This window comes from Balaenoptera musculus, chromosome 15, assembly GCF_009873245.2.
Source record: "Balaenoptera musculus isolate JJ_BM4_2016_0621 chromosome 15, mBalMus1.pri.v3, whole genome shotgun sequence".
Taxonomy (NCBI): Eukaryota; Metazoa; Chordata; class Mammalia; order Artiodactyla; family Balaenopteridae; genus Balaenoptera; species Balaenoptera musculus.
Genome location: NC_045799.1, coordinates 86562533 through 86589392, shown reverse-complemented (window position 1 = coordinate 86589392; position 26860 = coordinate 86562533). Strand labels below are relative to the sequence as shown.

The window sequence follows — 26860 nt, the reverse complement described above, 5'->3', positions numbered from 1 at the left end:
GGGGTGCGTTCCTCCCCACAGAGCCCCTTCCCCGGGCCTGAGAGGACGGCCGGAGGCTCAGCCGGGCGTTTCCCCGCAGGTGCCGACGGGCCGGAGGGTGTCCGAGCCGCCTGCTGCTGCCGAGGAGGCCCAACGCCAGGCAGAGCTGGGCCTCGCGGGCTCTCGGCCTCCGGTCCACGTGCCGGGAGCCCACGTGGCCGCTGCGCTCGGCCCGAGGGAAGGCCGTGCACGAGCTGGTGGCCAGGCCCTGGGCGGTGCATGGGCGGCCGCGGGGCCTCCCCAGCGCGGCCAGGCCCGTCATGCTGCAGTGCCGGCCGGCCCAGGAGTTCAGCTTCGGCCCCCGGGCCCTGAAGGATGCGCTGCTGTCCACCGACCCGGCCCTGCGGCAGCTCTACACGTCCGCCTTCTCCCCAGCCGAGAGGCTCTTCCTGGCTGAGGCCTACAACCCCCGGAGGACGTTCTTCTGCACGCTGCTCATCCGCACGGCCTTCGACTGGCTCCTCAGCCGCCCCGAGGTTCCCGAGGACTTCGAGGCCTTCCACGCCGCCCTGGCGCCCCGGAAGCAGAGCCCGGCTCGGAAGCACATTTACCTGCAGCCCATAGGTACCTGCAGCCCGTGGGTGCCGGCGGGCATGGGCGTGGACCCCGTGGGGCAGCAAGTGGTGATGAGCTGGGGGGTGGCATCCTGGGCCATCAGGACACCCCGGCGGGGGGACGAGGGCCTAGATCTAGCATGAGGTGGGGCTGTCTGTGCCTGGACCGCAGGCGGGACCTGATATGAAGGGGGATGTACTGCTGTGCTTGGGATTCGGGGGTGAGGCTCAGCTCTCCGCCCGCCCCAGCCCCACACTGTTCAGAAGCCCAGGGCCCTGGGACCCTTTGGGCAGCATCACTGCCCTGTTCTACCCGCAGCTGCCGCCTCATCCGCGTGTGCCGTCCTGGCCCATCTGTTGAAGGCAGCGCCGGCCTAGGCACTGTGCTGGCCGCTTCCTCTGTGGTGTGGGGTGCTGGGTCAGGGTCACCCCGCTTCGTCGGTGAGGACACTGAGGCTGGGAGGGGTCACTTGACCTGCCCGGGTCACAGAGCTGGTGGTTGGCAGAGGCAGGATTTGACCCCAGTGCCCGGCTCTTAACCCCGAGGCTGTACTTGGAGACACTGGCAGGGCCTGGCGGGGACTCGGGGACTCCTGCGTGGTCCTCCAGCGCTCAGACTGGGGACAGCAGGCGTGAGGGTCTGTGCGTGGACCGAGGGCCGAGATGGCTCGGCCAGGCTCTGCGGGGCTTGCTGGCCAGGTGCTGGGGGTGAGGGGGCGGGCCACTGGCTCTGCATGCCAGGGCAGGCCTTGCCCCACGCAGGCTTGTTGCCCACCCCTCCTGCCCCTGAGGACCAGAGGCCTGCAGGCACCCCTCCTGCTGCATCTCCCGCTGGCCTGGGGACGCTGCAGCCGCTTTCTCGCAGGCCTCCCGGCTTCCAGCCTTGGTCCGTGTCCAGGGCGCTGGGCACAGGCAGATGGGGGCTCCGAGGAGCGGGCAGGGGGCCTGATGGCACTGCTCCGCCCCCAGATCTGAGCGAGGGGCCGGCAGGCGGCGCGCTTCTGGACCAGCTGCGGAGCTGCACAGAGGCCTTCTTCCTGGGCCTGCAGGTCAGGTGCCTGCCATCCGTGGCGGCCGCGTCCATCCACTGCTCGTCACGCCCCAGTCAGGACTCGGACAGGCTCCAGCTCCACACAGGTGAGCGCGTGCGGTGTGGGCACAGGTCAGGCCAGCGCAAGGGCCGGCCTCCGCCGCCTGGCAAAAAGCCCTTTCTGGAGGCAAAAGGTGGGAGGGAGGAGCCTAGGAGAAGGAAGGAGTCCCCCTGCTTTTCTTGGGGGAGGGAATATCTACTTCCCAGCCTTTAGAAAAGGAAGACTGAGGCAGGGGTTCCCTTCCCCGCTCAGAAGTGTCTGGAGACTGGACCACACAGCCCAGTGTCCGCCGGAAAACTCAAGGGCACGCAGAGCAGGTGCCGCAGCCTTCTAAGGCCCCTCTAGCTTTTTGTCTTTACAAAGCTCTCTGACCCCATCATTCCCCAGGGGGTCACTGGCAGCTGGAGAATGAGGCTGGGTTGAGAGGCATAGATGAACTGGGGGCTCTCAGATGTACAGGAGACCCAGACTCAAGTTTAGGGAGGTCCCCACGAAGGGGCTGGGGCTCTGTCTCTGGCTGATGTTGGATCTGGGATGAGTGGACTGATGTCTTCCATTAGCTGTGGGAAATTCTCAGCCATTATCTTTCTTCCAGTGCTGCCTCTGCCTCATTCTTTCCCCCCCTGAGGACTCCAGTGGGATGCGTGTTCATCCTCCTCACTCTCTTCCCCTTTCCTTGTATTTCATCCCAGTTTTATTCTCACCCTCCAGTTTACTAATTCTATCTCTAGCTGCACCTAATATGCTATTAAACCCATAGATAGAGTTCCAAATTTCAGTTATATTTTTCAGTTCTATAGTTTTTAGTGGATTCTTTTTCAAATTAGCAGTGTCACTTTTTAAAAATTTTATGGAAGTATAATTGCTGTACAATATTATATAAGTTACAGGCGTACGATGTAGTGATTCATAATTTTTAAAGGTTATACTCCATTTATAGTTATAAAATATTGGCTGTATTTGCTGTGTTGTACAGTATATCCTTGTAGCTTATTTTACACCTAATAGTTTGTACCTCTTACTCCCCTCCCCCTATATTGCCCCTCCTCCCTTCCCTCTCCCCACTGGTAACCACCAGTTTGTTCTCTATATTGGTGAGTGTGTTTCTTTTTGTTATATTCACTAGTTTGTTGTTATTTTTTAGATTCCACATATAAGTGATATCATACAGTATTTGTCTTTCTCTGACTTATTTCACTTAGCAAAATGCTCTCCAAGTTCATCCATGTTGCTGCAAATGGCAATATTTAATTCTTGTTTATGGCTGAGTAGTATTCCATTGTGTGTGTATATATACATATATATATATATATATGTATATATGTATATATATGTATATATACCACATCTTCTTTATCCCTTCATCTGTCGATGGACATTTAGGTTGCTTCCATATCTTGGAAACTGTAAATAATGCTGCTATAAACATTGGGCCTCATGTTTTGGGTTTTTTTGGATATATACCCAGGAGTGGGATTGCTGGATCATATGGTAGCTCTATTTTTAGTTTTTTGAGAAACCTCCATACTGTTTTCCACAGTGGCTGCACCAGTTTACATTCTCACCAACAGTGTACGAGGGTTCCCTTTTCTCCACATCCTAGACAACATTTGTTATTTGTGTTCTTTTTGATGATGGCCATTCTGTGAGGTGTGAGGTGATACCTCATTGTGGTTTTGATTTGCATTTCCCTGATGATTAGTGATGTTGAGCATCTTTTCATGTGCCTGTTGGTCATCTCCATTTCCTCTTTGGAAAAATGTCTATTCAGTTCTTCTACCTATTTTTTAATCAGATTGTTTGTTTTTTTGATGTTGAGTTGTCTGACTTGTTTATATATTTTGGATATTAACCCCTATTGGTCATATCATTTGCAAATATTTTCTCCCATTCTGTAGGTTGTCTTTTCATTTTGTCAATGGTTTCCTTTGCTGAGCAAAAGCTTTTAAGTTTAATTAGTCCCCGTTTGTTTATTTTTGCTTTTTTTTGTTTCAGGAGACAGATCCAAAAAAATATTGCTACAATTTCTGTCAAAGAGTGTTCTGCCTATGTTTTCCTGTAGGAGTTTTACAGCATCCAGTCTTACATTTAGGTCTTTAATCTATTTCGAGTTTATTTTTGTATATGGTGTTAGAGAATGTTCTAATTTCATTCTTTACATGTAGCCGTCCAGCTTTCCCAGCACCACTTACTGAAGAGACTGTCTTTTCTCCATTGTATATTCTTGCCTCCTTTGTCATAGATTAATTGACCATAAGTACATGGGTTTATTTCTGGGCTTTCTATCTTGTATCATTGATCTATATTTCTGTTTTTGTGCCAGTACCATACTGTTTTTTTGTTTGTTTGTTTGTTTTTATTTATTTTTGGCTGCATTGGGTCTTTGTTGCTGCACACAGGCTTTCTCTATTTGCGGCACGCGGGGGCCACTCTTCGCTGCGGTGTGTGTGCTTCTCACCGTGGTGGCTTCTCATGTTGCGGAGCACAGGCTTTACGTGTATGGGCTTCAGCAGTTGTGGCACACAGGCTCAGCAGTTGTGGCTCGCAGGCTCTAGAGTGCAGTCTCAGTAGTTGTGGCACATGGGCTTAGTTGCTCTGCGGCATGTGGGATCTTCCCAGACCAGGGCTCGAACCTGTGGTCCCCTGCACTGGCAGGTGGATTCTTAACCACTGCACCACCAGGGAAGTCCCCCATACTGTTTTGATTATAGTAGCTTTGTTATACAGCCTGAATTCAGGGAGTGTGATACCTCCAGCTCTGTTTTTCTTTCTCAAGATTGCTTTGGCTGTTCGGGGTCTTTTTTGTTTCCATACAAATTCTAAAATTATTTGTTCCAGTACTGTGAAAAAAGTGCCATTGGTAATTTGATAGGGATTGCTTTGAATGTGTAGATTGCTTTGGGTAGTATGGTCATTTTAACAATATTGATTTTTCCAATCCAAGAACATGGTTATATCTTTCCATCTGTTTGTGTCATCTTCAATTTCTTTCATCAGTGCCTTTTTTGTTCTTCCAAAAGAGAGACAAAGTAGAAACACTTTGCATTCTTTTCAATACGAACAGCAAGATATTGATACCAAAATTTTACAGACATTATTATTAAGGAAAATTGGAAACCAATTTCTCATATAATAAGAACTCTAATGGAAAATATTAGCAAATCAAATCTAGAAATATGTAAAATACATTACAACTCACTTGTATTTATTCCAGGAATGTGAGGGTAGTTTAACATTTATTTATTTATTTTTATTTTTGGCTTCATTATTCTCTCACTGTTTTTTTTTGTTTTTTTAATTGAAGTATAGTTGATTTACAATGTTGTGTTAGTTTCAGGTATACAACAAAGTGATTCATTTATACATACATATATATCTATTTTTTTCAGATTCTTTTTCCTTATAAGTTATTACAAAATATTGAGTATAGTTCCCTGTGCTATACAGCAGGTCCTTTTTGGTTACTTACTTTATATATAGTAGTGTGTATATGTTAATCTCAAACTCCTAATTTATCCCTCCCCCCCTTCCCCTTTGGTAACCATAAGTTTGTTTTCTATGTTTCTGTTTTGTATATAAGTTCATTTGTATCATTTTTTTTAAGATTCCACATATAAGCAATATCATATGATATTTGTCTTTCTCTGACTTACATCACTTAGTATGATAATCTGTAGGTCCATCCATGTTGCTGAAATGGTATTATTTCATTCTTTCTTATGGCTGAATAATATTCCATGTATGAATATATCACATCTTCTGTATCCATTCATCTGTTGATGGACATTTAGGTTGCTTCCATGTCTTGGCTATTGTAAATAGTGCTGCAATGAACAGTGGAGTGCATGTATCCTTTCAAATTACAGTTTTCTCTGGATACATGCCCAGGAGTGGGAATGTAGGATCATATGATAGCTCTATTTTTAGTTTTTTAAGGAACCTCCATGTTGTTTTCCATAGGAGCTGCACCAGTTTACATTCCCACCAACAGTGTAGGAGGGTTCCTTTTTCTTCACACCCTCTCCAGCATTTATTGTTTGTAGACTTTTTGATGATGGCCATTCTGACTGGTGTGAGGTGATACCTCATTGTAGTTTTGATTTGCATTTCTCTAATAATTAGTGATGTTGAGCATCTTTTCATGTGCCTTTTGGCCATCTGTATGTTTTCTTTGGAGAAATGTCTATTTAGGTCTTCTGCCCATTTTTCGATTGGGTTGTTCTTTTTTTTTGTTTTATATTGAGCTCTATGAACTATTTGTGTGAACTATTTGGAGATTAATGTCTTGTCAGTTGCATAATTTGCAAATATTTTCTCCCATTCTGTAGGTTGTCTTTTCGTTTTGTTTATGGTTTTCTTTGCTGTGCAAAACTTTTAAGTTTAATTAGGTCCTGTTTGTTTATCTTTGCTTTTGTTTTCTTTGCCTTAGGAGACAGATCCAAAAAAATACTGCTATGATTCATGCTTTCCTCTAGGAATTCTATAGTATCTGTTCTTACATTTCTGTTTTTCTGTTAGAACCATGCTGTTTTGATTACTGTAGCTTTGTAGTATAGTCTGAAGTCAGGGAGCCTGATTCCTCCAGCTCTGTTTTTCTTTTGCAAGATTGCTTTGGCTGTTCGGGGTCTTTCGTGTTTCCATAAAAATTTTTTCTAGTTCTGTGAAAAATGTTTTTGGTAATTTGATAGGGGTTGCATTGAATTTGTAGGCTGCTTTGGGTAGTATGGTCATTTTGACAATATCGATTTTTCTGATCCAAGAACATGGTATGTTTTTCTGTCTGTGTCATCTTTGATTTCTTTCATCAGCATCTTATAGTTTTCAGAGTATAGGTCTTTTGCCTCCTTAGGTAGGTTTATTCCTAGGTATTTTATTCTTTTTGATGCGATGGCAAATGGGATTGTTTCCTTAATTTCTCTTTCTGAGCTTTCATTGTTAGTGTATAGGAATGCAACAGATTTTTGTGTATGGTTCTTTGTATTTCTGTGGTGTCGGTTGTAACTTCTTTTTCATTTCTAATTTTATTGATCTGGGCACTCCCCCTTTTTTTCTTGATGAGTCTGGCTAAAGGTTTATCAATTTTGTGCAGGCTTCTGGTGGGAGTGGCTGGTGCCTGCCCACTGGTGGATGGAGCTGGGTCCTGGCCCTCTGGTGAGCAGGGCCATGTCAAGGGGTGTGTCTAGAGGTGGCTGTGGACTCAGGAAGTCTTTGGAAGCCGGTTTGCTGATGGGTGGGTTGTGTTCTTGCCCTGTTGGTTGTTTTTCCTGAGGTGCCCCAACTCTGGAGCATGTTGATGGGTGGGGCCAGGTCTTGGTGCTAACATGGCGGCCTCCAGGAGGGCTCACACTGATGAACATCCCCCAGTATCTCCACCACCAGTGTCCTTGGACCCACAGTGAGCCATAGCTGTCCCCGGCCTCCCCAGGAAACCCTCCAAGACCATCAGGTTGGCCTGGCCCAGGTTCCTATGAAGTCACTGCTTTTGCCCTGGGTCCTGGTGCACACAAGACCTTGTGTGCATCCTCCAAGAGAGGAAGGAGTCTCTGTTTCCCCCGTCCTGTGGAGCTCCTGCACTCAAGCCCCACTGGCCTTCAAAGCCAAATGCTCTGGAGGCTCCTCCTCCTGATGCCTGACCCCTAGGCTGGGGAGCCTGGTGTGGGGCTCAGAACTCTCACTCCTGTGGGAGAACTTCTGTGATATAATTGTTCTCCAGTCTGCGGGTCACCCATCTGTGGGGTATGGGATTTGATTATATTGTGAATGTGCTCCTTCTACTGTCTATTTGGGTTTCTTCTTTATGTCTTTGGATGTGGAATATCTTTTTTGGTAGGTTCCAGTCTTTTTTACTGATGGTCGTTCAGCAGTTAGTTGTGATTTCTTGGTGTACTCGTGAGAGGTGAGCTCAAGGTCCTTCTACTCTGTCATCTTGTCCCAGGATCTTTCATCAGTGTCTTACAGTTTTCCGAGTACAGGTTTTTGCCTCCTTAGTTAGGTTTATTCCTAGGTATTTTATTATTTTTGATGCAGCAGTGTCACTTTTTTTTTAATTTTTAAAAATTTATTTATTTATTTATTTGGTTGTGTCGGGTCTTAGTTGCAGCAGGCGGGCTCCTTAATTGCGGCTCGAGGGCTGCTTAATTGCAGCACGTGGGCTCCTTAGTTGTGGCATGTGAACTCTTAGTTGTGGCACGCATGTGGGATCTAGTTCCCTGGCCAGGGATGGAACCTGGGTCCCCTGCACTGGGGGCTCAGAGTCTTAACCACTGGACTGCCAGGGAAGTCCCAGTGTCACTTTTCTCAGCATTCCCAATTCCTGGCTAAAATTACATTTAGCATTTATATCTATGAGCATAGTTGCTTTATAATCTGTGTCTGTGAGTCCAGCATTTGGAGCGCCCATGTTGCTCTTTGTGCTATTTCTGCTAATTCTGTCTTGGTTATTTTGCCTCATTGTGTGTCTTATTTTTGATTGTTAGCTGGAAGTCTTATGTGAAAAAATTAGTTTAACTTAGAAGACTTTGTGGCCTGGGATGATGTAGTTTTTCCGCGGAGAGGATTTTATTTCTCCTCGGCCAGGCACCTAAGGGAGCGGACGGTCTGGGCCACCCCGATGACCCCAGGAGTACAGCCTTCCTCTCCCCGGGTGCGGCCCTTTGGGGCAGCAGGCAGAGCAGGGGCTGTGTCATCAGGGTCACCTTCCCATCCCCCGTCTCAGAAACAGCTCAGCTCCATCTCTTGGGATTCTAATCTTCTCCCTGTTTCTAGTTTCTCATTAGGTCTCTGATGGTTTAAAAGTCCTGTTTATTGAGGCATAATTTACATATAGAGAAATTATTCCTTCTGGGTGTAACCGTTCTGAGTCCTGACACACACACACATCACGTAGCCATCACCGTAAGAGTGTGTAGAACAGCTTGCCTCGCCCCCCCAAGCCTTCCTCCGTGCCCCCCTGTAGCCACCCGTCCCCCGCCTTCAATGCCTTAAGAAGCTGTTCTTTGTGTTTCACTCGGCTTGTTTGATTATCTCGCAGTGGCAGGTAGTGTGCTGTTATAGCTGGTGTTGAGTTTCTGGGGCTGGCAGGGACTACTGGCCGGGTGTGTGCCGTCCCAGTGGTGGCGTGCCCCCTCCTCTGTCCCAGACTGCAGCCTCGGTCCCTCGCTGGGCACAGCCCTCCCCCGCCCCCGAGGGTCTGAGCGGGGCCCGAGGAGCAGTGGCCGGCCTGGGCCCCGCCCCTCCTGCCCTGGGTGGGCGGCGCCATCACGCCTGCTGTTGCTTCCGCCCGACTCGGGGGAAACCCAGCACCTGTCCAGCTGCCCCAGGGGCTGTGGTGCCGGGGTCCGGGTGTCCATCTCTGCCCCCCTAGGCTTCGTGGGCCACCGGGAAAGAAGGGGGCCCGGGAGGGCTCAGCAAGCAGGTGGCGTGCAGAGGCTATGAGAGGTTGGATTCCCGTGGTCAGATTACGTGGTTTAGATGGCTGTGTTCGTTTCCTGCAGCCGCTGTAACGAAGCACCACAAACTGGGTGGCTTAAAACAGCAGAAGTGTATTATCTCACGGTCTGGAGACCAGAATTCTGAGACCAAGGTGTTGGCCGGTCCCGTTCCCTCTGAACGCTCCGGGGGACCCTTCCTCACCTCCTCCACCCCTGGTGGCAGCTGGCGGTCCTTGGTCCAGCCTCGGCCTCCATCATCACGTAGCTTGTGTCACTTCTCCTCTTAGAAGGACCCCAGGCGAATTGCATTAGGCCCACCCTACTGACCTCACCTTAACTTGATTACATCTGCAAACCCTGTCCCCGAGTAAGGTCACATTTCAGGTACCGGGCATTACGACTTCCACATTATCTCTCTGTGGAGACAGCTCAACCGGCAACAATCATCACTGTCAGTGTCACCTTAAGAGCTAACATTCGTTGGCCTCTCCTCCAAGGTCTCAGCCACTCGTCCCAAGGTCACACCTGGGCCTGGGCTGTCCGGACAGCAGCCACTGGCCGCATGTGGCTACTGAACACACAGATGCACCCGCATTGGAGACGCAGCATGAACACCTACGTGAACCATCTTACTAACTTTTTAATACTTGATGATGTTAAAATTTTGGATATGTTAGGTTAAAATACGTTTTTTTTTTTTGGTTGCATTGGGTCTTTGTTGCTGCGCACAGGCTTTCTCTAGTTGCGGCAAGCGGGGGCTACTCTTCGTTGCGGTGCGCGGGCTTCTCATTGCTGTGGCTTCTCTTGTTGCGGAGCACAGGCTCTAGGCATGGGGGCTTCAGAAGTTGTGGCACGCAGGCTCAGTAGTTGTGGCGCGCGGGCTCTAGAGCGCAGGCTCAGTATTTGTGGTGCACGGGCTTAGCTGCTCCGTGGCATGTGGGATCTTCCCGGACCAGGGCTCGAACCCGTGTCCCCTGCATTGGCAGGCGGATTCTTAACCACTGCGCCACCAGGGAAGTCCAAAAATACGTATATTATTAAAATCAATTTGATGTTTTAATTTACTTTAAAATTAGTAAAACTTAAAACGCAGTCACACCCGCGGGACACACTGTGTTTCTATGGACAGCGCTGGGCTAGGCCTTGTCATGACCCACAACTGTGCCATCTCTGCAGCGGGGCTTTCAAGCATCTCACTCTCAATGCGCCCCCGACATTTCCCGCCGTCTCCCCAGTTTCCTGCTAACGGTTCCTTGATCATCAGGTACAACCCGCTGGTCCTTCCCCCGTCTCGCTGTCTGGATCTGCTTCCTGCCCTGACTTCTACCCTCCCGGCTCGCCACCCTCTTCCCCTCCTGTCCACACCTGGTTAAATCCGACTCCTGTCTCCCCGGCAGCTGGACGCGACTGGAGAAAAACGCACCCTCCAGTGGTCCCCTCAATGCACGACTGTAGGCCCGAGGGGTCCTGGGTGGTGCCCGGCGCCCCGGGCCCTCAGGTCTTCTCCTTCCTCTTCTTTCTGACAATGACTTTGCTTTTTTTTTTGCTGAGGAAATGCAGACAAAGGGGGACTGCCAAGCTTCCCTCACGGCGGCTCCCCCACTGCTGCATCCGTGCTCCCCGTCGCGGACTATTGGCCTAGCTGCCCTTCACGGACCGCCCGAGCCCTCCGCCCTCTGCCCTCGCCTGCTCCCACCCACCCAGCAGCTCTCCCCGCCGTCCCCCCTCGGACGGACAAGCTGCTGCTTCTTCTCCCGTCTTAACACGCTCTCTGGCCCGCTGTGCCCCTCCAGCTGCCACCCTGCTTCTCAGCTACTTTCTGTAGCCACACCCCTTGGAAAAGGTCTTTGTCTCCTGGTTGTATCACCTCCCCTCTCGCTCCGATCACTCTGAGACCCTCTCCTGGTCGTGGACCTCGCAGCCGCTCTGCCTGTTCCCTCGGGGCTCCTTCACACCCCGCCGGCCCCGGGCTCCATCCCCCCGCCTCCGCCGCATGTCTACACCCGCGCTCCTGGGAGCTGCTGTAACCAGTTACTTAGCAGTGACTTAGCAGCTTAAACGACACTCGTTCTCTTACAGTTCTGAGGATGGAAGTCTCCCAGGACTAAAATCCAGGCACCGGCAGGGCTGGCTCCTTCGGAAGGCTCCGGGGAGACCCCGTTTCCTGGCCTTGCAGCCCCTCCTCCTCCAGAGCCGGCGCTGTGGCCCCTTCAGCTCTCTCTGACCCTCCTGCCTCCTCTCGTGAGGACCCTGGTGATTCCATCGGGTCCAGCTGGGTAATCCAGAATCACCTTCCCACTGGGAGACCTTTAATTTAATCACATCCGCTCGCTTCTGCCAGGTGAGGAACACACGCCCAGGTCCCGGGGATGAGATGCCACGTCTTTGGGGCCACCAGTCAGCTGCCCGAGGCTGCAACGGCTCTTCCCGCCAACACCGGTCTCGTTGGCCCGGCGGCCTTTCTGGTGTCCCCACTTGGACTACCCTGTCCAAACCTGAGCTCTTTCTTTCCCCCGAGGCCCAGGCCCGTAGCACCCGCTTCACATGGTGCAGCTTGGCTGCTGAGTTTTCGGCCTCAGTCTGAGTGTTTCATGGAATGTCACTAGCTTGCGTCCGACTGTGGGACGAGCTGGTTCCAGGCAGAGGACGAGGGGGATGGGCCCGGAGAGGGGGGCCCAGCCACCTCCTCACTGCCCCCTCTGGCCCTGTCCCCGCAGACGGCATCCTGTCTTTCCTGAAGAGCAGCAAGCCGGGCGACGCGTTGTGCGTGCTGGGCCTCACGCTGTCCGACCTGTACCCCCGCGAGGCCTGGACCTTCACCTTCGGCTCGTTCCTTCCAGGGCATGGTGAGCCGGCACCTGGGGGCCTCCCGCCTCAGCCCTGAGGCTTGGGTACAGGGCCTGGAACACGTGGGGACATCAGCCCCCTCGCTGTTTCTCCCAGAACCCCTCCTGGGGGAGAGAATGGGCATATATGGAAATGCTCTCTTGAACCTGCAGTCCCAGTTCTCGCCCCTCCTGGGCCAGGGGCTGTCTGCCCCGGGGCCGCCTTCACGGGGACGGGCTGGCAGGGCAGGGCCTTTAGGACCTGTGCATCCTGAGGCGGGTGGCTTTGCCCGTGGGCTCCCTGAGCTGAGGCCACTCCTGGTGCCCCCGCTTCTCTGCCTCTCCCCAGAAGTGGGCGTCTGCAGCTTTGCGCGGTTCTCGGGGGAATCCCTGCAGTGGGGGCCCAGCACCCCTGACCCGGCCCCCGAGGCACCCCTGGAGGACAGAGGCCGGACCGTGTGCTTCAGCGCCCTGGGGATGGTCCAGTGCTGCAAGGTGGGTGTTGGGGTGCTGCCCAGGTGGCGGGAGAAGACGGGGGACAGGAAGAGGAGGGGGTGCTGGGGGCTCTGGCGGGCTCCAGGAAGATGCTAGGTGTGGAATCAGAGAGAAGGGCGTGAGTGGACAGCCATTGAGCCCTGTGCATCCAGGGGTCCCGGGGATCGGCGGGGGGCGGGCTCCAGGATGCAAGGCGGTGGGGACCTTCTCCCTCAGGTCACGTGCCACGAGCTCTGCCACCTCCTGGGCCTGGGGAACTGCCGCTGGCTCCGCTGCCTCATGCAGGGCGCCCTCAGCCTGGACGAGGCCCTGCGGCGGCCCCCGGACCTCTGCCCCATCTGCCTGCGGAAGCTGCAGCACGTCCTGGGCTTCAAGCTCGTGGACAGGTACAAGGTGAGCCGCGGGCAGGGGGAGGGGTGAGCAGGCCTGCGGATCTCGTGGGTCTGGCTGAGTCCTCCGCCAGGCGCCTGGCCCAGTGCCGGTGGCTGTCACCACAGGGGCGCACGGCTTTTATTTCCCAGGCAACCCTAAGCAGAGCCGGTCTTTACCGGCCACTGACCGCGTACTAGACCCTGTCCTAGGGCTTCCGGTACTCAGGCCGGTTCTGGCATCACCAAGGGGGCTTCCCCAGCATCACTTTCTCCCTAATCGGCTCACAGCCCCTCCGGAGGAGGAGGCGGAACCAGACTAACCAAGAATCACTGTGGAAAGGCAGGCGCTGCTCTTAATCCGGCCCCGCCCTGCGCGGGGGCTGAGCCAGCGCGGCGATGCTGCCCTCTGCTGTCCGCACGAGGCACTGCCGGGGAGCAGGGCCCAAGCGGGACCCTAGGGAACCGGGTCCATCTGCTCCACTGCAGGGAGGAACCTTATCCAACGGGGAAGTTCGTTTGCAAACTCAGAAACTTTACTCTGAGTTCACAGTTCAAAGGCAGGTGGTGGTGATTTTCTCTTTTTAAAAATTTTTTATTTTTTAATTGAAGTATAGTTGATTTACAATGTTATGTTGATTTCTGCTGTACAGCAAAGTGACTCAGTTATACATATATATATATATATATATATATATATATATATATATATATATATATATATACATTCTTTTGTATATTCTTTTCCATTACGGTTTATCCCAGGATATTGGATATAGTTCTCTGTGCTATACAGTAGGACCTTGTCATTTATCCGTTCTATATGTAATAGTTCCAAACTCCCCGTCCATACCTCCCCCACCCCCCTCCCCCTTGGCAACCACAAGTCTGTTCTCTACGTCTGTGAGTCTGTTTCTGTCTCATAGATATGTTCACTTGTGTCATTTTTTAGATTCCACATATAAGTGATATCATATGGTATTTGTCTTTTTCTGACTTACTTCACTTAGTATGATAATCTCTAGTTGCATCCATGTTGCTACAATTGGCATTATTTCATTCTTTTTTTTATGGCTGAGTAGTATTCCATTGTATATATGTACCACATCTTCTTTATCCATTCATCTGTCAATGGACATTTAGGTTGTTTCTGTGTCTTGGCTTTTGTAAATAGTGCTGCTGTGAACGTAGGGGTGCATGTATCTTTTTGGATTAGAGTTTTGTCTGGATATATGCCCAGCAGTGGGATTGCTGGATCATATGGTAATTCTATTTTTAGTTTTCTGAAGAAGTTCCATACTGTTTTCCATAGTAGGTGCACCAGTTTACCTTCCCACCAACAGTGTAGGAGGGTTCCCTTTTCTCCACACCCTCTCCAGCATTTGTTATTTGTAGACTTTTTAATGATGGCCATTCTAACTGGTGTATGGTGGTACCTCCTTGTAGTTTTGATTTGCATTTCTCTAACAATTAGTGATGTTGAGCATCTTTTTATGTGCTTATTGACCATCTGTATGCCTTCTTAGGAGAAATGTCTATTTAGGTCTTCTGCCCAGTTTTTGATTGGGTGGTTTGTTTTTTTTTGTTATTGTTTTATGAGCTGTTTGTATATTTTGGAGATTAAGCCCTTGTCGGTCGCCTCATTTGCAAAAACTTTCTCCCATTTCATAGGTTGTCTTTTCGTTTGGTTTATGGTTTCCTTTGCTGTGCAAAAGCTTGTAAGTTTGATTAGGTCCCATTTATTTATTTTTGTTTTTATTTCTATTGCCTTGGGAGACTGACCTAAGAAAACATTTGTATGATTTATGTCAGAGAATGTTTTGGCCATGCTCTCTTCTAGTTTTATGGTGTCATGTATTATGTTTGTTTAACTCTTTAAGCCCTTTTGAGTTTCTTTTTATGCATGGTATGAGGGTGTGTTCTAATTTCATTGCTTTACATGCAGCTGTCCAAATTTCCCGGCACCACTTGCTGAAGAGGCTTTTTCCCATTTTATATTCTTGCCTCCTTTGTCGAAGATTAATTCACCTTAGGTGTGTGGGTTTATTTCTGGGCTCTCTATTCTGTTCCATTGATCCATATGTCTGTTTTTGTGCCAATGCCACACTGTTTTGATTACTGTAGCTTTGTAGTATTGTCTGAAGTCTGGGAGGGTTATGCCTCCTGCTTTCCCCCCCCCGCCCCCTCAGGATTGCTTTGGCAATTCTGGGTCTTTTATGGTTCCATATAAATTTTTGGATTATTTGTTCTAGTTCTGTGAAAAATGTCATGGGTAATTTGATAGGGATCGCATTAAATCTGTAGATTGCTTTGGGTAGTATTGCCATTTTAACAATATTAATTCTTCCAATCCAAATGCATGGGATATCTTTCCATTTCTTTGAATCAGCTTCTTTAGTTTCCTTTATTACTGTTTTATAGATCTCAGCATATAAGACTTCCACCTCCTTGGTCAGGTTTATTCCCAGGTATTTTAATTTTGTGGTGCAATTTTAAAAGGTATTGTTTTTTTTACATTCCCTTTCTGATATTTCATTGCTAGTGTAAAGAAATGCAACCAATTCTAGTAGTTTTTGTGTGGAGTCTTTAGGGTTTTCTATTTATAGTATCATGTCATCTACATATAGTGACAGTTTTACCTCTTCCCTTGCAATTTGGATACCTCTTATTTCTTTTCCTTGTCTGATTGATTGCTGTGGCTAGGACTTCCAGTACTATATTGAATAGAAGTGGTGTGAGTGGGCATCCTTGTCTTGTTCCAGATTTTAGTGGGAAGGCTTTCAGCTTTTCACCGTTGAGTATTATGTTGGCTGTGGGTTTGTCATAAATGGCTCTTATTACGTGGAGATATGTTCCCTCTCTACCCACTTTGGTAAGAGTTTTATCATAATGTTGAATTTCATCAAATGCTTTTCTGCATTTATTGAGATGATCAGGTGGTTTTTGTCTTCTTTTGTTAAAGTGGTGTATCACCTTGATTGATTTGCATATATTGAACCATCCTTGTGAACTTGGGATGAATCCCACTTGGTTGTGGTGTATGAACTTTTTACTGTGTTGTTGGATTTGGTTTGCTAATATTTTGTTGAGAATTTTTGCATCTATAGTCATCAAAGATATTGATGTGTAATTTTCTTTTTTGGTGGTATCTTTGTTTCTGGTATCAGGGTGATGGTGGCTTCATAGAATGTCTTTGGGAGTGTTCCCTCCTCTTCAATCTTTTGGAAGAGTGGTAATTTCTTCTTTAAATCCACCTTTGGATGAAAATACCAAGTTAAAAAAGTTTTTTGTTCGAATGAAGGCATAGGCCCACTAACAAAACAGCTTGGGCTTAATTTTAAGACCCAAAGTTTTAAGCCAGACGCTTTAAGTGAATCTCGTTGTGTCTGAGGTTCTGGGAAGCCCATCCTCCTCTTGGAGACGGTCAGCTTCTGGAGCCCACTGGGTCCAGGTGCTGGACTCGGGGGAGAGGCTCTCGGACAGGCAGGAGTTTACGATTCGGTGCTTGTGGAGGGGTTGGCTCTGCGTTTCTAACGGGCTCCCAGGCTGCTGCTGGTCGGGGACCCCAGGCTGGGGACCCCTGAACACGGGGCTGGGCATGTCCAGGTCAGAGTTGCCTCCCGGCCTGGGTCTCCCCTGAATGTCTCTGGGGTAAAATAGCGCGTTGAGGGGCGCTGAGGAGGCGGCCTGCCTCGCTGGAGAGGGGACCCAGAGGCAGCGCCCCCGTAGGGAGGTGCCCCTGCTGCCGACTGGCTGACGCCGCTCAGCAGGATGCGACGGGCGTGGGCGTCACCGTCACCGGAGTGCCTGCCCCACCAAGCGCAGGGCTGGGGACTTGGCCGTAAGCTGCCCATTATCCTCGTGTGCGTGTAAGGGGAAGGGGGGCACCGGCGGCCTGCAGAAGGTCTGGGGTTTCTCACCACTTCCTTTCTTGGGGTCTTGCTCGCCTATCGGACCGGAACTTTCAGGCCCTTCGTCCCCCTCCCCTGACGCGTGCTTTCCCGCGACTCCTAACCTCGAGGGGGGCGCCCTGGGCCTGCTCTGGATCTGTTCCCATCAGTCAGCGGTTTGCTGGTAAGCGCCCTCTAAGGAAAAAGCCTCGATTGGGAGTTACCTGCCGTTTCCATGGTGTAGACTCCACCGCGGCCAGTTGTGAGCCATCACGGGAGGAAAGCGGGGAGGAGGTGGGCAGTAGCTGACCGCTGGCGTCTCCGATGCCCGGCTGCACCACGCGCAGAGGTGCTAGTGGGATGTAGGAAAACCATCATTCCCTTTGCTTTGAACGGAGTGTTAACAAGTCAGCTCAATTTATCCACGAATAACGGTCAGGCTTGCAAAGCTCCCGCAAGTTCGCCGTCTGTCTTTAGAGGCCCCATTCCCAGGGCCCCTGTGACACCAGACTGCCACTCGCCCTGGGTCGTGGGCACAGTGGGGTCCCCTCGGGAGAGGGGCTGGGTCTCCTGGCGGCTCCCTGGCGAGGGAAGGGGCCGGACAGGCCGACTCAGCCCGCGTCTCTCCCTCGTAGAGGCTGTACACCTGGACGCTAGCGGCGGCGGGGACGCGGCCTGGGCCAGCGGCGGGGGAGCCGTCCGTGTCGGAGGACACCCTGCCCTGCAGCGCGGACTCGGGCCTGTGCGGCGAGAGCGACTCGGAGCCGGGCAGCGGCCTGTCGGAGCCCCTGTCCCCGGACGCCTGGAGCCACGCCTTGCCCGCGGGCCCGGAGCTGGAGCCCGAGGACGGGCTGGGCTCCCTGGCGGCCGCGGAGAGTCCGGGGGAGGCGCTGGCGGAGCACGGCCGCTGGCTGGCGGCCTGCATCCAGGCCCTGGAGAGGGACGTGACCGAGGAGGAGCTGGCGCGGGTGGACGGCGCCGTGGACGCCCTGGCCCGCTGGGACCTGTTCACGGGGCGGCTCCCGGCCCCCCGGCAGGACCCGCCCTGCGGCCGAGACGGCGCGGGGCTGCGCCGGGTCCTGGGCGACAAGTTCTCCTCCCTCAGGCGGAAGCTGAGCGCTCGCAAACCGTCCAGGGCCGAGGCGTCCCCGCGGCGCCGGAAGGCGGAGGACGATTAGCACGGCCGGTGCGGCTCGTCCGGCGCCTGCCTGTCCCCGGGGCGCTGCGGGCCCGGCAGCGGGCGGAAGGGCCTGTGTCGGGAAGCGGAAGGCGATCCGTCTGCACGTGGCCCCCGCACCCCCGACCACAGCCTCGCGACGCGGCCGGGGTGGGGGTCGGGGTCCCAGGCACCCCGAGAGCCGTCCTCGGGCCGCACCCGACCGCACGGAGCAGGTGCCGGGCAGGTGCCTGTCTCTCCTGCGGCCTGGGGCTCGGGGCTCTGCTACGGCGAACTCAGATTGCAAGGCCCCACGGTGGGTCCTCCGCTCAAAGGAGGGCAAAAGGGGTCTTGTTGCAATGTACAAGGTCCCCCGCCTCCCCCGACCCCAAGCCCATGGAAAGGGCCCCTTTCTGCGGCGCTAACCGCACTCTGACCCTTGGAACTTCGCGTGAGCGTCTCCCTGAAAGTTCCGGGTGGCCACCGCCTACCAGACCATGTGCCCAGAGATGTGCCACTTCTTCTGACAACTGTTGCGGGAAGGGAGGGTGTCCCGCGTGCAGGTCTGAAGGTGCTGCTGCCTGCTGTGACTTGCAGAGGTGAAAGCAAACCGCGGCTCCATCCTCAGGACAGTTTTCTGACAAAGGTGGCCTGGACCCCAACACCAGTGAGGGCAAGGAGATGAGAGTTTTGTTCAGAACACCTGTGTCTGTGTTTTTTGGTCTGTTTCTACCAGTTGCTGAGAGAACAGGTGATTTAGATGTTAAAATATCCATCACCCCAGTAGAATTGTCTGTCTTCCTTTAATTTCGTCAAACTTTGCTTCCGGTTCTTTGAAACTCCTTTATGTGCAACACACACATTTGATTGTTAGGTTTTCCTGACCGACTGACCCTGTTTTCATTATCAAATGCCACGAGTCCCGGGGAGAGATGCTTCTCGTCCGGACAGCAGCGTTCCCGCGGAGGGATGCGTTCAGGAGCAGCTATTTTCCCATCTGGAGAGAGGCAAGAACAGGGGCGGTTCCTACGTTTTGTGCATAGCTTAGACAGTTTGGGGGGCCTTCTAAGAAAAACGGTACAAACTACAAATACAGAATCAGGAGGGTCGCCACCCAAGCAAGGACGCCTGAAGCCTCCTTGTGATGTAGGTTCCAGCCCCAGAAAGATGTGAAGGGATGAGACCATCCTGAAAATAAAGCAGCAAGGATGCAGCTCTTCAGACCCGCATTCTCTTTTGCACGGGGCTGAAGATGCATCACAAGGATCCAGAGGTAACTGATGGGGAGAAGAGGACGAGCCAGGCTCTGCAGAAAGTGTGCTGGGGCCGACCCCACAGAGAGCATGACGGAGGAGCAGGAGGAGGCCTCGGTGTCTGTCACTGTGAACAAACCACTCACCCCTTAGTGGCTTAAAACCCCAGCAACCTATCCAGCTCAGAAAGCGGCAGTGTGGACAGAGCTTGGTGGGGAAGGTTTGCCCCTGGGGCTGGGCTGGAGAGTCCCGCTCTAGGACGGCTCACTCACGGGGCTGCCGTGTGATGGCCGAGGGCCAGGGCCTTGGTTCTGTCCGGGTGGCTTGGGCTTCCGTGTAGTGTGGCGGCTGGCTACCAAAGGAGGGATTTCCTGGAGTCACGTGGAAGACGTGTAGCCTCTCAGGACTCAGCCGTACTCTGTTAAGGCCGCCTCAAAGGCCCACCCAGGCTCACACACAGGGAGGGGATGTAGATCACACCTCTTCATAGGGGTGTGGTGAAGTTCTGGAGAGGTGAGCAAACATTTATGAAAAACCTGCCCCGGTTAGCACTTGCTGCTCGGATTGGCCATCATACCTGCGACAAAATCTTACCTGTTTTTCTTCTGCAAAATATTGACGACTGGGATGATGTAAGCACACACACAGGTGACGAAGAGGGAAGAGCCTGGCTCAGACTGAGGGAGGGAGCTCAAGGGGGTCGTTACGAGATTCTTAGTGCCGTCTGTCTGCACCCGTGGCCTTTGGCTCCCAACTGTGATGAGTGTCCCAAAAAAGCATTCTGAAGTGGGGAGGGACAAGCCACTTCCTCCACGGCCTTCACCAGTTGCAGATGGAGGACACTTTTTAAAGATAGCTGCTGGGAGGAAAGTTTTGAAAGTAAAACGTTTAGGAGCAGAGATCATAGCTTCCTTCCTCTGCTCAAATATCAGCCCAGGTTCTGCCCCTGCTGGGGGTGGAGGGCAGTTGGGGACAGTCCCCAGGGAGCGGCTTTTGGCAGAGGAGGGGATAACGAACGCCATCTCCCATAGCAAAGTCACGGCTCACCAAGTTCAGGCTCAGACATGGTACAGCTGGGCACCTTAACGGGGCTGAGCTGAAATAGCTTCAGATAACGGTTTCTGAGAAACAAGGGCCTGGTTTTTACTTATGCAAAAGCACCAAGTCACTGCCATCTCATCTCATGCTTTCTCATCTCCTTATCTGTCAAAGGCCCTGCAAGTCAGGAGGAGAGGTCTCCGAGCTTTCCCATGGACCCTCTTGGAGCCCGTCACTCTCTGGTGGAACTGGGTGGAGGGGCTTGAATGGAACTAAAAATACTTTGGGGTCGTGGCGTTGTGTCACCGTTCCTGTGTGAGATGGGGCTGGGACATCCACGCGTGCCTTCAAAAGTAGCCTCAACACATGTGGAAACTGCGTCCTGGTTAAGGGGGATGGGAAGCAGGGCCCCGGTCAAGAGGTGGCAGACCCTCTTCCTGCCTCTCATTCTTCCCCCTCTTCCTCCCCAAAGCCCAAACTCATCATCAGGGGAGGGAGAGGAGGATCGTTCTCAACTCCTTCCTCCCCACCTGTGGGGCAGGAAAGTGGGATTAGCCCGTGAGCCCCTCTGCCGGCCCCCCTTTTTCCAGAGCGTGGGTCGGGGGAGGGATGTGGGCCTGTTAATACTGTCCCATGGGACATCTGATTCAGACCTTTCTGGGAGGAAAGCAATCTCTGAAAGGGCTTAAAAAAATAAACACACAATAGCTTAGCCAAGCAGCTAATATTAAAGCAAAGAGTCCAAATTTAGATCCCACCAAGTTCAAAGGAGCGGCTGTAGCATTCCACGGACACACACACACACACACACACACACACACAAGGTCCATTCACGGGGCCACAGGAGCTGCTCTCCAGACCCGCCAGGCAGGGCCAGGCGGCTAGACCCTCATCCGTCTGGGGAAAGACAGGGAGCTCGTCCTTGCAAATAAAGCCCCCCTTTGAACCTGTCCTTCTAAGTACCAGGGAATTTCTTACATCCCTGCAAGGTAGATACCCTGATCCCATTTTATGGTTAAGGGAGCTGAGAGGTTTGGTCATCTGCCTGAGGCTGTGAAGCAGGGGCTGAGATTCCGAGCGGGTTTCCTCTGACTTGGCCCTGCGTGTTCCGGGTCTTAGGAAAGCACACCGGGAAAGTCTGAGCAGGCAGAGTCAGGAGGAAAGCACAAGGCTTGGGAGGCCTGCACCCCGGACTCCCTACTTGGGCCGCAGCCCTGCTGGCTCTGCCCTGGCTTCTAAGGTGGCCAAGAAGCTGCCTAGTGGCTGCAGCACTTCTGGCCCAGAGACTCCCCAGAGGGCCGAGGAACGGCCTGGGTGGGTGGGTGGGTGGCCGGCTCTCTCGGGCGAAGATGCCAAGGTAAACAAAGCCCGGAGTCGCTGGGGCTTTGATTGTTTGTATAAAGAGGGCGAGTCCCCAGCAGGAATATTTTTACCCTGGTGAAGACCGGGAGGATCAGGGCTTTGCCGGGCGGCTCCCGACCTGAGCTGGAGCCCACGCGCCCTGGGAGCGGACAGAGGCCTCTTCCAGGCCGCCTTCGCCCGCTGCGGCCAGGCTGAAGAGGGCGGCTGGCGCCGGGGACCCCAGGCCCGGCCGGCCCTTGACCCCCACCTGCCCCAGCACTGGAGTCTCTAGCGGAGCCAGATCCGTCCTGGTGGCTGTAGGGACGACTGTCCACAGAGGAGCCCGGTTCCAAGGAAACCCCAGGAAACAGATTTACGGCCCCTAGAACGACAGGCTGTGGAAGCTAAGCGCTGAGAATAATCTGGGAAATGCCTACTGCGTGGCCGACAAGAACCACGGCCTTGGGAGCTGCTGAAACCCGTGTGAAGAGCCTGACCTCTTCCAGCGCCTCCATCTGGGAGAGCCCAGAATAACCGAGACTTATTTTTGAACTCGGCTTCTTGGGTAAAGAGACAGATGAAAACGAGCTATGTCAGGGGTTTATTTTAAAAAGCAATTTCCAAGAGGCGTCCTGGGGCCACTACGTGTTCAGTCCAATGCCCCCACCCCAGCGGCGACCCAGGGCGGCCGAGGACGCGCTGGTCAAAGAGGCGACTCCTGGGCTGCCGGAGGGGACCCGTGGGGCATCCCACCTAGCGCACGACCCCAGCTCTCCGCACACTAGCCGGAAGCGACACCAGATCCCCGCGAGGCCACCGCACGTGCCTTGCCGCAGCGCTTCCGTCAGCCTCCTCTCTGCTCTGGGCCCTCCCGTCCTCCCCGGCCACGGCGCAGATGAAACGCCCCACGGCCAGGCCCGCGTGGCTTCCCTCGCGTCCCCCGGATGGTCTGAGACATTTACCGTGTGGTCCTTATGCTGTTCCGCGGTCACCACGGGGATGTCTGTCTGACGGCCTCTCACTGGCCCGTGATCTGCGGGGAACGAGTCAGGAAACCCGCTCCCAGGCCGGCGCGGCACCTGCAGTCGGCACTCACCTGCCACGGGACGAGGCGGAGGCCGACCAGCTCCTCCTCTTTCCCTCCTTCAGCCTTTGAGCCACAAAAGGTGATTTATTTTCACTGTTTCTCGCAGTGCCTGTCCAAAGCAAGAGGGGACTTCAAAAGGGGGGCGGGGCTGACCGTCTACGCTGGACGCTGGTTGCGGCCGAAGCTGGGGGGATGCTGGCGGGGGGGGCGGGGAGCGGGGGCTGCGCCTGCCTCTGTCCTCCTGCCCAGCTCGGACTGTCGGTGGGGACGCCCCTGGGAAGCCCTGCCGCCCTCCTGGGTAAATGAGGGGGCGGAGCTGGTGGCAAAGGTGTTCCTGGAAGGAGAGAGCCCCATGGGGGCCCAAGGGTACAGACAGCAGCTCTTCCGAGAGCAGCACCTCTTGCCAAAGGCAGGGGCGTGGGGAGCACGGCCCCCTGTGCCAGCAGCGAACAGTGCAGGGAGGGGCTGCCCGTCTACCTGAGCTGGCACCGAGCCATCGTCCACCCTTGCCCCTGGGGAGAGACCAGGGCCGTTCCTCTGAACGTCCGTTTGGGGACAGTCCCCCTCGGTGGACGGCGGGGACAGTGGCGTCTGGGCTGCCACCTCACCTCAGGTGGGCGGGACCAAGGCTGCGGGAGCTTCTGGGAGTAGAGGTCGACACTCGTCTTTCTTCCTCTGTCCTCGGGCCTCCCCGTCCCTCTCCCGCTTCTCCCTGAAGCAGCCGGTAGAAGTGGGGCTCTCGTTAGCTCAACCCCGGCTCGTCATACGCTCCGAGCAGGAGCGAGGCCTGAAAAAGGTGAAGGAAGGTCCACAGGACCGTGGCCCCTCGGCGCCCCCCATCGTTGGCCTCCAAAACAGGCCTTTCTCAGTGGCAACAACTTCGTCGGATTACGTGAGCTTCAATCACAACTTGATTAAATGACTTGATGGGCCTCATTCTTATGTTTAAAAGTCCAGAAGCCAGGTGGAAACACACATACACGTAGGCATCTTAATACCGGGATTATGGATGACTTCGACGTACAGAATAAATTCTGTTATTCAACTTTTTAATGCTTACATATTACATTTTCGTTCTCCAAATTAATGCTACAGAACCTGAATCCTGAGGGAAGAGGATGAAATTCTAGAAGTCTAACTGAAAACAAGAGAAATCATCACTTGAATGTAATAAGTAGTTCCTTCTTGCTTGGAATGCACAGTGCCCGTTAGAATCTACTTGCAGTGTCGCCAGCACTTTCACTGTGTGTGCACCTTCTAGAAAGAGAATGGTCTGTTCTCCTCCTTGGAAGGGCCTCCTCTCAGAGACTCGGATCCTTGTTGATATGGACAGATTGGGAGACTATTTATCCACGACACGTCCACCCAACACACATCCACTAGACACCTCTTCTGTTCCGGTCAATCTGCCCAAAGTTTAAGAAAAACGTTATCCATTGCACTGGCTCACTTCATAAATGCTTGTTCCCTGTATCCATGTTTCTCACGATGAAGGTTGATGTTTTTGATGTGACATAACAAAAAGGCTACTTTTTCTTTTTTGGGGGGGAGTGTCATTATTTCTACTTATACTAATATTACCTACAACGTTTTTTCTGCGGTGGCCCTGGAGGTTCGACGTTGTCACTCGGCTGTGTTCTTGCATTTCATCCAGACTACAGTCTGTACTTGTGATGTCGTTGAGACATGCCTGACCCTATGGTTGAGTAAACACTGGAGAGTATGTGGGATCCCTGCCAGGGAGGGGACGGGATGAGGGGGCAGAGCCCGAGGCCCAGACCCCAGGCTCTTACCACCCACCCACCCCTCTCCTGCCCGGTGCCCACTGGAGCCCTGGCCACCCGCCCCAGGGGTGGAGCTTCACCCAGGAAGCCGGCAACCACAACATTGAACATGCACTCAGGGACCCAGTAACACGCTCCCCGTTCACAGGGCCTCGCTCATGGCTGCCGCGGGGCACCAGGGACGCAACACACCAGAAGAATGTAATTTACGGCAAATTTTAATAGATTTATAAAAGTCGTATATACAAAACATGTTAAACTAACCCCCGTAGCTATACAATACACTTTTTACACTGCATCATGTATCTCTTAACCTGGAACACAGCATCCGTAAACCGAGGCCTGTCCCCCACTGTTGGTGCCATTATGGGGGGGGAGGGGTGTGGAGCTGCAGCGACACCCCAGGGGCAGTGCCCGTGACCCAGCACTCGGCTGTTGCCCTTGAATTTCCTTTCCGAGTGGACAGACCCCGGAAGAGCTCAGAGCTCCGTTTCTGTGGCCGCTGCCGCAGGCGATCGTCCCCACAGCCCTGCCCCCCCTGCGGGGTCCCCCACGCACTACAGGGGCCACAGCACAGCACTGAGGAGGTGACCTGAGGACGTGGCAGAGAGGAGGGGGCCGAGTACACAACACTGAACTTCCTGGCTGCGCTCGTGTCAACAGAGAATAACATGCCTGCCAATTTTAGCTGCTTCGAATGGAGTGAAGGAAAAGACACTTGGAATGTTTTGCCATCTGCATAACAGGTCAAAAGGTAATGCTTTAAGATCCTAGAGATGGGCAGACTCAATAGAGAACTCTTTTAAATTTCTTGATAAACAGGCTTGTTAAAGAATCTAACAGTTAAGATGATGGGGAGAAAGTTACACAGGCTGCCTGTGAGCCCTCCTGGGACAGGCCTCGGCCCCGGCTTCCACAGACTCCGCAGCGACAGCTCTGGCCACCTGTTTGCCGGTGAACCTGGAAAAGGTGCCCAGGCTCGTCCAGAAAGCTTGGGTGAAGAGGGAAGCCACGGAGAACCGGCTTTGTTAGCCTGACTGTCAGATCAAGGCTGGTTCCACGTTTGTGACCTGAGTTCCAGAGTCTCCTAGGTGACAGTGCTCTCTGCCCAGCGTGGGCACGGACCTCTTTTGAGGGCAGCCAGACAGACGGTGGGGAGGAGACCTCCTGCGTCCCCCGAGGCTGAGGGTGGCTCCCCCGGGGGCCGGGCACTGAGCGGAGGGGCTGGGGCCCCAGGACAGAGGGTTCAGCTGCAAGGCGCATGGCGGCCCCGTGATGCCCCGTGAGATGCCCCATGAGATGCCGTAAAGCGCCCAGGCTGCCGCGGCGGCACACCCGGCCCGTCGCCACTCAGGGTGGGGCCTCCTGGAACCCCATTCTCAGTTCCTTCCCGACTGGAGAAATTCTGAAGTCGGCTGAAGAGGTGAGCCCCTGGCCCAGACCCGGGAAGCACCAGAACCCACAGCCGAGGGCCTGTTTCCCCCGACTCACAGGGGTCATGCTCTCAGCTGCCCCTACATTGGACTTCCCTCGGCCAGACTCCGGGTCAGCCTCACCAGGCGGGATGCGCGGTCCACGCCTCCCCCGTGTCCACACCGCCTGGGCCACCAGAGTGGTCTGGCTCTGCAACCTGCCGGGAAATACGGTCCCGCGGGAAACCTCCACCTTGACTGTGAATAGCTGCGGTTATGTTCATTTGGGGGAATTAATCAGCTTTTGAAAGCACAAAATAAAATGAATTCAGTGTTAATAAAAAGGCACCTGAGTGACAAGCCTGGAACAGACAGATCAAGACGACTGTGAGCCCGTGCGGCTCAGCCCCGTCTACACTCTGCCGGCCGTGCAATCGGAGTGCTGGCTGCCCGCCCGCCCGCAAGCCCGCCCGGGAGGAAACTCGGGCTGCTCCAGGAACCCCTAGTAGCTGCTCTAGTGTTTCACTGTGGTTTGTGTTACACACACACACACACACAAAGAAAACCACCGGAATAAAAACACTACCTTCACAACCAGCTAGAAGCGGAGAACCCCGTTTCCAGGGGGAGCCAGGTGTGCGCTTCTCTCGGGGCCGCGTTTACAGCAATGGAGTCTTCGGGTCCCTGTGTAATAAGAACCTCACGGGGACGTGCCAAGGTCATTGCTGGCTTTGAGGAGGAGGAGGGAGGCGCCACAGGTCGGGGGGGGGATACAAGCGCAGTTCCCACCTGTTCTCAGCTGCTCCACACCCTAATCACAGGCTGCCGGGGAGGGCCCTGCTGCCCTACGAGTTGTGCGTTTTGGGGCAGGAATCTCATGGTCTATTTCTGAGTTCCAGCCCATTTCCCACCTCTTGCTATCCTCAGACGCCAATTCCCGGGAACATCCATCCTGCCAGGAGGTTTGAGAACTCACTCAGGCCTGGCAACGCCCCGCTCCTTCCCGCTGTGACCTGGGGTGGGAGCCTCGCGTAGGAAGTCCCCACGTTGAGCAGCGCTCCGCTCTCCTAGGGGCTCACGACCACCGTCAGGGTCAG

The 26860-nt window shown here is 53.3% G+C and overlaps 1 protein-coding gene across 2 annotated transcripts; it reads left to right on the top strand.

Annotated features, from left to right (window-relative positions):
* The first annotated feature begins 299 nt into the window (after positions 1 to 299).
* Positions 300 to 17935, top strand: AMZ1 (archaelysin family metallopeptidase 1). Of its 2 annotated transcripts, none has more exons than XM_036826363.1 (6): positions 300 to 603; positions 1563 to 1730; positions 11832 to 11960; positions 12289 to 12434; positions 12720 to 12827; positions 17328 to 17935. In XM_036826363.1, exons 1-6 carry the CDS (start codon positions 300 to 302, stop codon positions 17868 to 17870), a joined length of 1398 nt encoding a protein of 465 aa, XP_036682258.1. In that variant the 3' UTR covers positions 17871 to 17935. The 2 variants fall into 2 exon arrangements, with proteins under 2 accessions (XP_036682258.1, XP_036682257.1); XM_036826362.1 differs by having other exon boundaries at positions 12651 to 12827.
* The last annotated feature ends 8925 nt before the right edge of the window (positions 17936 to 26860 follow it).